The sequence below is a fragment of the Saccoglossus kowalevskii genome, chromosome 9, assembly GCF_978046115.1.
Source record: "Saccoglossus kowalevskii chromosome 9, keSacKowa6.1, whole genome shotgun sequence".
In the NCBI taxonomy this organism is placed as follows: domain Eukaryota; kingdom Metazoa; phylum Hemichordata; class Enteropneusta; family Harrimaniidae; genus Saccoglossus; species Saccoglossus kowalevskii.
The window spans coordinates 33,546,172-33,557,918 of NC_140649.1; the positions used below are offsets into that span (position 1 = coordinate 33,546,172).

The following is an 11,747-nucleotide window of genomic DNA, read 5'->3' on the forward strand; positions in this document are numbered from 1 at the left end:
GTGTTGTGGGGTTACGTGTGACAGGTTATCTCCAATCACGGGTCTTGAAGGTTATCAAGGCTTTGTTATGATGGTCACGCAACGGTAACAAACACCGACTGCGGAAATGGGGTTATTTTCATTTCAAAAGTACTATTTTATTACTAGTACGTTGCTGTAATGGTGGCAGACTATTATTTCATACTTGCCGGCTTTATAACCATGTATTCTATATAGTATGTGGTCCGACTTAACATGTAAATGTACTGTTTTATATAAGAATGAAAATGTTTTGCAGTAGTAAATTTTGACCAGAACTATATTAAACCTAAATTGCCTCGATTTGAACGTACTGGCCAATGTGGTCTATTCGTGAAGTACATACAGAGCATACAAAACTAGACCCGTTACTATTTATAGTACCTGCATTGTCAAATGTAGAACTTCGTGAATGCCTCACTAATCAATTATTGAAAATTGAAAAAGGAAGACATACCGGACCTACGACTCTAGAGGAAACAAATATGTTAAGTACGTGCGAGAACACTTCCTAACGTCACGTTCACTTTATATTTTATAGCGGAAGTTTTACTAGAATAACTTGAAGTAAATCAACATTTGAATAATTTTCTTAACTTAAACAATAGTAAAAAGTTTCTAATTTTAATGAAAAGCAAAAACACTATAATATATATATATATATCATTGGCAAAATTCATTAAAAACAATACCCTTCAAAGACAGCACCTCCATCCAAATTAATTTCCAAATTATGTTGTCTTTGCTAATTACAGTGCAATCTGATTAAAATCGGGCTTTAATTATTTTGGCTATAAACTGATTTTTTTAATTTTATTTGTTTATTACTTTTGTAATAAAAATATGTTTATTATTATTTTAATTTCTTTCGAATAGTTTTAAGCGTTTTAAATAAATTGTATAGTCGTCAACTCTAATTTACAGTATAAGTGGACCAATATTTAAATTTAAATGTATCGCGCGCCACTGTACACAGACGCGTCTTTTGTCCAACCACGGTCACTGATTCGGTCTACCCGAGGAAGACACTAGTCTAGATTTGATTCTTGGATCATTGAAACATCGAATGCAAAGGATGCAATTGCGTGGTTTGGTTCAATTTGTACAGCCGTCGACGTTTGACAACCCTCACTGTGATGTTTTGAGAGAGAGTCTGTCGTCTGTTATGCTGAAGATAATAGATCGCGGGACTTGAAACGTCATGAGAAGTAAAATATAATGGTTTGCTCTTTAACTCAACAAATACAACACAGTGCTCTTTTGAGAAATATGTATTTGGCAACGTCAACAAACTTTAAATAAACAAATATTCAATCAATCAATGATCCATTTATTAATTAATTGTGGCTTGTCTGTGTGTCAACTTGAACTGCATAATAAACTTAAATGACTTTGACAGCTGTGACGCGGAAATCCCTTAGCCTCGTTTTGATTAATACACCAACATACAAAATGGCGACTGCCACAAGTACCGTATTTTTCTCACTTTGACTTGACGTTTATTCACGGTATATTTGTGAATGCAGCACTTCTGTGATAATGTGGCCTTGTTTCAATTACACATTATGTTTTAGATGGACAGAAATATAGTTTAAATCGTATAATATACGGCGAGGAACTCTCCTTAAAAACCAACATGACCACTGATCTCCCAAATCAGACAACTCCCATCATCGTCAACGATCGTTTACAATTCTCTTCAAAGAATCATGCTAGCGCGTTACTTTCTCAACTGTGCAAGCTCCGCGGTCGGCACGAATTCTGTGACGTTCAGTTTATCGTCGGCAAGGACGTATATCACTGTCATCGAGTTGTTATGTCTGCATGCAGCCCGTACTTCAACGTCATGTTTTCTGGTGGTCTCAGCGAAACGAGCAAGTCTGAAGTGGACATCCACGAAATCCACAGCAGTATATTTAAAGTATTGTTAGACTTTATTTACACAGGTATGTACGAAGATTGAGTTGACCAGTGGGTGATACTATTCATGAAAATACAAACAAGAATATATTTTCAAATATATACAGCAGCATCATCCACTGATCATCATCATATTCTATGCAAACCATGTTCCTAAAAATAAAATGCTGTTCACAGTCCCACACTTTAGTAATAATAATATCACAAAATCTCTCAGCAAGTATTTTTTCAGTTTCTTTTTTTTTTTTCTTTTTTTTTTTTTTTCCCCATAACAAAAAAAATTACAGGACTTTAATAAATACAGTAAATACAGTAATAAACAAAACAAATAAGAAAACAAAACAAAACCAACAAAAATGAAGACAGATTACCATGTAACTCCAATTGTATTGAAAAAAATTGTGGATTGAAAATTACCCCACTTCACCTGAAACAATTCGATAGTGCTATTTTTACTACATATACAATATTCCATTTCTTTTGTTTCCATTACTTTTTTTTCTACCAGACGAAATGAAGGTGAAGTGCCATTTAATTTACAGGAATAAATAATGTGTTTAGTTATAATAATAATATGGTTCAATAAACTTGAGAACTGATCATCGCCCAGTAAAATTTGAATATCTGTGAAAGTGTCTGGGGTATTTAAAAATTCACCCCATCTATTACATATTGATGTCCAAAGGACAGTAACATAGTTGCATGTAACGAATAAATGTGTTAGAGTTTCATCGCTATTATGACAAAAAGAACAAAGGCTAGAGGTGACGAGAGGAGGTCTCATACGGTGAAGCATAGTATTCGTAAATAAAACATTATGATTTAGTTTCCACTGGAATTCTTGGAGTTTTGTTTCAATGGTAACTCTGAATGGTAACTTGAAAATAATTTCCCACTTAATTTTATTTAATTGAAACAACTGCTGAAAATAAGTTTTACATTTTGGTGGAATAAAATAAAGAGATGAAAGAGCATTCCGTATTACTTTACGTGTTACCATATTCAATGGACAAAATATGTTGTTAATGTACAAACCAATAGACAATTCTGGTCTAACAAAAAAGGGAGTACAGCCTCTCCATTCTGGTGGTATAGCGGAAATTATGCCGTGCCAAAGGAGATATTGTCTAGGAGTAAACCCAATTTCTTGTAGTTGTGTCCAATTTTTTATTTTTCCATTTGAAATATAAAGGTCTGAGATATAGACAATGCCCTTTAAAATGAAATCTAGATAACACACACTCTTGTTATCAATGAGAATGTTGGCGTTATTCCAAATTATATTGTTAGCAACTGTTTGAACTGGTTGCTGGCAATGTAATTTCCACCAACTGCACAATAGACTGTGATAGAAAGGGGGTAGAGTAACAGGTAATAGCTCAATTTTATAATTACATCTAAAAATTAAGGAACCACCAAGGGGAAGCAGATAGTGTGATAAAAAAAGTTTCCAGGGATGATTAATTTTTGGATTTAGAAAGCGCTGAACCCATTTAACTCTGAAAGCGTGATAAAGAGCAAAAATGTCCAGCATATTTAGACCTCCCCGGCCAACATCCCCAATCAAAGTGTTACGTGCAATTCTGTCTGGGCCTTTCCAAATAAATTTATGAAGTTTATTATTTATTTTTTTAATATCCGCCATTTTGACAATTATGAGATATGAGCAAGTATTTTTTCAGTTTCTGCCTTTTATATCAATTTTCCATGTAGTTGCTTATTCTTAATTATCGGTAAAATAACATAGAGGGACAACAAAAATTCTGTTTGTTTTTTTTCTAAACATATGAAAACGTTTCTTCAATATTAGATTTAATAGCTATTTAAAACAAACACTGCTGTGTTTTTGCATAGTGTTTTTGATGCAGAGTATATTTGATTGTTTACAGTGTTTCCCCTAGAAGTATGAGAATAATAGCCAAGTGGCTATTGCAACCTCCAAAACATTAGCCAAAAATAATTTTCTATAGCCAGTTTCTGTCACATAGAAGCTGACAAATGAAAACCAGGCTTTTACACACACATAAAATTGAGTTAACTATGAAAAAAAAGTGGGACCCCAGAGGGGAGTAAAATTTAAGCATGAAATATAATGTTTATATGAAACACACAACTTTGTGATGTAACTGACATTTATTAACATGTTCAAGTAATAAAAGTGAACATTTGTATTACATAATAGTCTGCAATAGATGCATAAATGTCAATTTTACATTGGTGATATTTTTCTTGGCGTACCAGTACACACTGCGTAGGTCTGCCAATACAGAAGACTCCGCTTCGGAAAATTTTTCATTGCATGTTTCATATCCCGTGAATGGAAATTTATCTTGCATTGCTGTTTATGATTCCTTGTCGATGCATGTTTCTTCACATTGTCAAGTTTCAGTTTATCACATCCATTAGTGAAGATATTTCGTTTACTTGTTTCTTTACAAAACATCAAGTTCTAGCCATGGATATGATTTAACCCAGTCACCATGCACACCTCGGTTGACGCATGGAGCTATCTTTTTTTAGCTCCATGGTTGACACGACTTCCCATTTTCTTGGTACTTTCAGGACCTTGATTTTTCTTCGGTTTATCATCCGTTTTGAAATTTATTTCAACTTCGTGATCAGCCTCAGACTTGTCTTTTTTTAAGGAGGTGGTTTTACTTGTCCTTCTACGAAACTGTCAAGCGTACCCTGATAAATTCGCCAAATGACGAATTGGAGAAACTTTTTATTAGCCATTCTGATTTTTTTTTCGCCACTTGGCGATTTGGCGAACGGTAGCGGAAACACTGGTTTATTGTGTCTAATCAGATGCATTTGAAATATAGATTATTTTTAAACATGCTGTCAATAATGTTGTGGACGAGTAATATTTGGCAATGGGTTATGACTTGATATATATAACAGTACTATGAATACTAAAATGCATTTCTTTTTACACAATTGAATACATGACGTACACATACTGCGATCATTTTCAAATGTTCGTGAAGTACAAGAGTGAGATCTTCATGATATGTCACTGCATTTTCATATAAAAGTTTCATACACAATCCTTTATGCTGTCATATTTGTTTTGTTACATTTTAATGTTATATTTTAATGTGAAATTATTAAAATATATTCAAATAGTTTTTACAAACCTGTTGAGTTTTGTGCTGTTGTTCACAAAACCTAGATATAATTTAGCTTTTGGTCCATATCTCTTTTTGTGTCGGTCTTTATAGTCTTTGTGATGGTATCTTAGTCATTTCTGCTACATTTGGTGTCTTTAAATTTGTTATTTTGAGATATTAGGATTTTGATCAACACAGAAGAGCTTCCCATAGACAAGAAAATAAACACGAAAATTTGTGTCAAAATCAATAATCATGAGTCACTTTTGAACAAGATACTGTAATAAATGTATTGTCCCAATTTATTAAGTAGATTATCTCTGTTCCACTATAACAGGATCTTTTTTTTCAAATGCCCATTCATTCATGTATTTGACTTTTGTATGTAACAAACACACACACATTCACAGCAACAAAAGATTTTATTTTCCATGTCTTATTTCAATTATATAATGGCCAGCTTGTTAAATTTCATGTGTTTGGGTTTTGTTTGTCCATCCAGTATTTCTGTAGTTCTTAGCTGTTTTGAGAAACGATCAATTCCTAAAAACTAGGCCCCTGATATTGGTACTTACTAGTTGACTCCAATGCACTAAGCTATGTACAGTACTTGATATCACAGTCACTTTTTTAGTAACCGTGAATATATGTAAATTGGAAGTCTGCCATAATTTGCAGTCATGTGAGTGACCAATTACCTATATAGGAGCTCTGTATGGCATGTTTTTGTAATACACTGCAGTTCATTGCACCATCTTTTAATATTTTGCAGGTGAAGTTGAAGTCACTTCTGAAAATGTCCAAGAATTGTTATCTGCAGCAGACATGCTTGAACTTCCAGAAGTTGTACAGGCTTGCAGCAGTTTTCTACAATCTCAACTTCACTCGTCTAATTGCATAGGCATTTCCAGGTTTGCTGAGATACATTTTTGCACAGATTTGAAAAGGGCTGCTGAAGCCTTCATGAGTTTACATTTCTTGGAAGTGTGCCAGGAGGAGGAGTATTTCGACATAAAAATGGATGATTTAGTGACTCTACTGAGAAGCGAAAATTTGAGAATTGAGAATGAATACCAAGTATTTCTCGCTGCTCTTGGCTGGATTTTACACGATGTTGGCAAACGACGCAAGTATCTGGTACAGATACTGGATGCAGTTCGATTCGCACTGATTTCTCCCAGGCAATTATTTGAATATATCAACTCATGTGAGGATCTAAGTTTACGAGTTGCTTTAGGAATGCTGCTGGCTGAATACAACCCGGATAGAAAACCTCAGCAGGTGAAGCCAACAAGGTCACTATCAAAGAAAACATTGGTTCAAGTTCGCCCCAGACTCAGTGCAATGAAACACTTGTATGTGATTGGTGGTTACTGCTACCCACCAGGTGGTAGGTGGAGCGACAGCCAATCATTGAGTGCGGTGGAGCAGTTTGATTCGTTTAATCAGGTGTGGTGCATAAAGTCATCTCTGATTTATCCCCGTAGTGGACATGGTGTTGCTGTGGTGGAAGGTTCGATTTATGCAATAGGGGGTGAAAGTGACAGCCTGATATACGATAGCGTAGAACGATATGAACCAGGTCTCAACCAATGGGTAGAGGCCCCTTCGTTAACGGTGCCTCGATGCGGATTAGGAGTTTGTACAATAGGACAGGTTATCTATGCTTTTGGTGGGTGGATAGGTTCTGAGATGGGAAAGACAATAGAATGCTATGACCCAGACATTGGAAAGTGGTGTGTGATTGGTAACATGAAAACCCTCCGGATATCATTTGGAATTGCGGAGTTGGACGGTAAACTATTTATTCACACATCGTCAGTATTAGATGCAAAAATGTAAAAGTTTATATACCGCAAAATAAATACCACAAAGTATGCCAGATGTCGATACGATGTTCACTTTGCCCGAGACGTCAATGTTTTAATGACGTAGTTTCACTGCTTATACGTTTTGGAAGGAGTGCCGATACCCCTTTTTACAGAACGGCAAATTCTTTTATTTTTGGATGCTAGGTGTATGATAATAGAATATACTGTAAGTTATTTACTGTGACTCTTTACATAAAGAACTGCAGTGAATATCTGGGAACTTTTCATATCAAACTGCAAAAATATGCATCTGGAAAATATATGCAGTTTATAATAAATTAAGATTTTATGCCACAGTGTATCGTAAAAATCAACAATAAAAAAAATCTGGAATTTCACATGCTATCTGTATATTGTATGATTACATTTCATAAAAAATTACTATTCACAGGGAATTAGGTATACTAATAATGAATTGAGTTTGACTTTACATTATATAAACAAAGAAATCATAAGCATACATGCTTGCCTGTGTTCCTGCCCTGCCCTGTACTGTTTTAAGTATCACATGACTTCAATGTTGACACTCTAACAGGCCTAATTTGTTTGTTTTTTGCCCAAATTGATTGATATCACTATTAGAACTTACACATTCCTCAGCTGGATAGCAATGGTTACAAAAACAACAACATAAAGAGAAAAAGGACAGAATAAAAACAAAATTTGATAAAAAAAAAGATATCAGTTTATCCTGTACAAGAACACCTGTTTTAGCTTCATCTCTTGCAAAGGAGTTCTCAGCTGTATATGCACAAGGATGCACAGAGCGATGTTACCAAACACTAAAAACTAGTCAATGAAGGCTCACAGGTAGATGCTTACCAGTATATGTAAACAAGACAATGCTATGATCGTCCGCCGTGTGTATGGAATCCTTGTACTTTCTGGCTTGATGTCAAAATGCTTCTCAATATTCTAAATTACTTGGATACACATTTATTGATTCTTCAATTTTTGAGTGGTTTATTTCGCTTCCCGTTTCAATTTCTAATAGGGAAGTTACTTTTATGTACCATTTGAGTTCTTATTTTGTTATTAACCAAGTTTTTTTAAGAACACATTTGATGAGTTTTGTATTATTTTAATTGCTTCTGTTTTAATGAAAACATCTAAGGGATACCTCTTTTTGGCACACCTAGCAGGAAACTACAGTCTCCATCATTTATATCTTCAATCAGTGATTCGTTTGAGAATTCATGGCTCAGATATCACAATTATATGTGTTTGAAAGTGAAAAAGACAAAAGAATAATTAAAATCAAATTTAAACTCAGTTAGGAAGAATAAGAACCTTTATGCTTTTTTTTAATTTAATTTTTCATCAGCACTGCTGGTACATGTAAGACCTAGACAGTTGAATACTACATTTATTGTTATTTTTTGTGGAAGTTATGTCTGACGAACTGTCAACAGTCTGTCGGATGTCTTGCAAGGACACTAAATGTATTGTGAATACAGACAACGATAATGTTAATAATGTTATCTATGTGTTTCAGGTAATATATACTGTGTTGGGGGTACCTCTGATCTGAACACTGAAATGAGATTAGCTGAATACTTTGACCCCATCACTCAGGACTGGATTAAACTACCAGACATGAAATCACGGAGGACCAGCGTAGCTTTAGGTGTTCTCAATGATTGCCTCTATGCTGTTGGTGGATGGAATGATAGAAAACGTGCACTCAATACAGTAGAAAGATATTCAGTCACAGAGGTTAGTTTTTGTTAAAGTTTTTTTCGATCATATTATGGTCAAGTTGATGCAAGCACATCATTAAAATGTGCATATCCTAATATAATGCTGTTGTTGAGCCGAATTGAGTTACCATGCCAATATTTTAGAAACCACACCACTTTTACAAAAAGATGTACACCCTAATTTTAACTCAATGTTCAATTAATAGTTAACCAAACTTTGAGTTACAGGCAGCATAGATTGTTTTTGTTGTTCAACGTCCCCTTTTAGTAACTCATCTTTAATTACCATGATAAGAAGTAATGATAGTTAGAGATCTGTATACCGGTATGAGTACACAGGATTCCAACTGTAGTTGACAACTTATACAACTGCAGATAAATGTTTGCTATACACTCACACATACTCATAGTGCGGCTCTAAAACATACAAATGCAAATCTTTATTCATACAGAAAAAATGGAGCACTGTGGCACCATTATCAACTGCCAGAGCTGGTGCATCGGTGGCGAGCATTAATGGTTTGTTGTATGTAGTTGGAGGTCGTACAAACAGCAAGGAGAACACAGCGCCACTCATGCTGGATAGTGTTGAATGTTATGATCCCCATACAGATTCATGGATTCATCTTGGGTCTATGCCCACAGGAAGATGTGAAACGGCCGTAGCAGTATTGTAGTTTCTATATATTGACTAAAATAAATTAAAACTTCTTGTAGAGAACAGTGTATGCTGACTGAATGAGATGAAAGCTTCTTGTAGATAACAGTGTATGCTGACTGAATGAGATGAAAGCTTCTTGTAGATAACAGTGTATGCTGACTGAATGAGATGAAAGCTTCTTGTAGATAACAGTGTATGCTGACTGAATGAGATGAAAGCTTCTTGTAGATAACAGTGTATGCTGACTGAATGAGATGAAAGCTTCTTGTAGATAACAGTGTATGCTGACTGAATGAGATGAAAGCTTCTTGTAGATAACAGTGTATGCTGACTGAATGAGATGCAAGCTTCTTGTAGATAACAGTGTATGCTGACTGAATGAGATGAAAGCTTCCTGTAGAGAACAGTGTATGCCAACTGAATGATATGCAAGCTTCTTATAGTGAACAGTGTATGCTGACTGAATGAGATGCAAGCTTCTTGTAAAGAACAGTGTATGCCAACTGAATGAGATGCAAGCTTCTTGTAGATAACAGTGTATGCCAACTGAATGAGATGCAAGCTTCTTGTAGAGAACAGTGTATGCCAACTGAATGAGATGTAAGCTTCTTGTAGAGAACAGTGTATGCCAACTGAATGAGATGCAAGCTTCTTGTAGATAACAGTGTATGCTGACTGAATGAGATGAAAGCTTCTTGTAGATAACAGTGTATGCTGACTGAATGAGATGTAAGCTTCCTGTAGAGAACAGTGTATGCCAACTGAATGAGATGCAAGCTTCTTGTAGATAACAGTGTATGCTGACTGAATGAGATGAAAGCTTCTTGTAGAAAACAGTGTATGCTGACTGAATGAGATGTAAGCTTCCTGTAGAGAACAGTGTATGCTGACTGAATGAGATGCAAGCTTCTTGTAGATAACAGTGTATGCTGACTGAATGAGATGCAAGCTTCTTGTAGATAACAGTGTATGCTGACTGAATGAGATGAAAGCTTCCTGTAGAGAACAGTGTATGCCAACTGAATGATATGCAAGCTTCTTATAGTGAACAGTGTATGCTGACTGAATGAGATGCAAGCTTCTTGTAAAGAACAGTGTATGCCAACTGAATGAGATGCAAGCTTCTTGTAGATAACAGTGTATGCCAACTGAATGAGATGCAAGCTTCTTGTAGAGAACAGTGTATGCCAACTGAATGAGATGTAAGCTTTTTGTAGAGAACAGTGTATGCCAACTGAATGAGATGGAAGCTTCTTGTAGAGAACAGTGTATGCCAACTGAATGATATGCAAGCTTCTTGTAGAGATCAGTGTATGCCAACTGAATGAGATGCAAGCTTGCTGTAGAGAACAGTGTATGCCACCTAATTGAGATGCAAGCTACTTATAGTGAACAGTGTATGCCAACTCAATGAGATGCAAGCTTCTTGTAGAGAACAGTGTATGCTATCTGAATGAGATGCAAGCTTCGTATAGAGAACAGTGTATGCCAACTGAATGAGATGCAAGCTTCTTGTAGAGAACAGTGTATGCCAACTGAACTTCCTGTAGAGAACAGTGTATGCCAACTGAATGAGATGTAAGCTTCCTGTAGAGAAGTGTATGCCAACTGAATGAGATGCAAGCTTCTTGTAGAGAACAGTGTATGCCAACTGAATGAGATGCAAGCTTGCTGTAGAGAACAGTGTATGCCACCTAATTGAGATGCAAGCTTCTTATAGAGAACAGTGTATGCCAACTGAACTTCCTGTAGAGAACAGTGTATGCCAACTGAATGAGATGCAAGCTTCTTGTAGAGAACAGTGTATGCCAACTGAATGAGATGCAAGCTTCTTGTAGAGAACAGTGTATGCCAACTGAATGAGATGCAAGCTTCTTGTAGAGAACAGTGTATGCCAACTGAACTTCCTGTAGAGAACAGTGTATGCCAACTGAATGAGATGCAAGCTTCTTGTAGAGAACAGTGTATGCCAACTGTATGAGATATAAGCTTCTTGTAGAGAACAGTGTATGCCAACTGAATGAGATGCAAGCTTCTTGTAGATAACAGTGTATGCCAACTGTATGAGATATAAGCTTCTTGTAGATAACAGTGTATGCTGACTGAATGAGATGCAAGCTTTCTGTAGAGAACAGTGTATGCTGACTGAATGAGATGCAAGCTTTCTGTTGAGAACAGTGTATGCCAACTGAATGAGATGCAAGCTTCTTGTAGAGAACAGTGTGTGCCAACTGTATGAGATATAAGCTTCTTGTAGAGAACAGTGTATGCCAACTGAATGAGATGCAAGCTTCTTGTAGATAACAGTGTATGCCAACTGTATGAGATATAAGCTTCTTGTAGATAACAGTGTATGCCAACTGAATGAGATGGAAGCTTCCTGTTGAGAACAGTGTATGCCAACTGAATGAGATGCAAGCTTCTTGTAGAGAACAGTGTGTGCCAACTATGGAATTGAATCTTG

General features: G+C 35.8%; 1 protein-coding gene across 1 annotated transcript; it reads left to right on the plus strand.

Moving 5' to 3' along the window:
* The first annotated feature begins 1,654 nt into the window (after positions 1–1,654).
* LOC100375964 (actin-binding protein IPP-like) lies at positions 1,655–9,343 on the plus strand. The gene is made up of 4 exons (XM_002734456.3): positions 1,655–1,964; positions 5,824–6,846; positions 8,418–8,638; positions 9,075–9,343. Exons 1-4 carry the CDS (start codon positions 1,655–1,657, stop codon positions 9,297–9,299), a joined length of 1,779 nt encoding a protein of 592 aa, XP_002734502.2. The 3' UTR covers positions 9,300–9,343.
* Positions 9,344–11,747: the final 2,404 nt, after the last annotated feature.

What these genes read in the sequence shown, in the direction of transcription:
- LOC100375964 (XM_002734456.3), top strand. Translation starts at nt 1,655, where the DNA reads ATGACCACTGATCTCCCAAATCAGACAACTCCCATCATCGTCAACGAT. An exon ending in GTTAGACTTTATTTACACAG is followed by an intron (nt 1,965 to 5,823) that starts GTATGTACGAAG and finishes AATATTTTGCAG; the next exon opens with GTGAAGTTGAAGTCACTTCT. An exon ending in AAAGATATTCAGTCACAGAG is followed by an intron (nt 8,639 to 9,074) that starts GTTAGTTTTTGT and finishes TTATTCATACAG; the next exon opens with AAAAAATGGAGCACTGTGGC.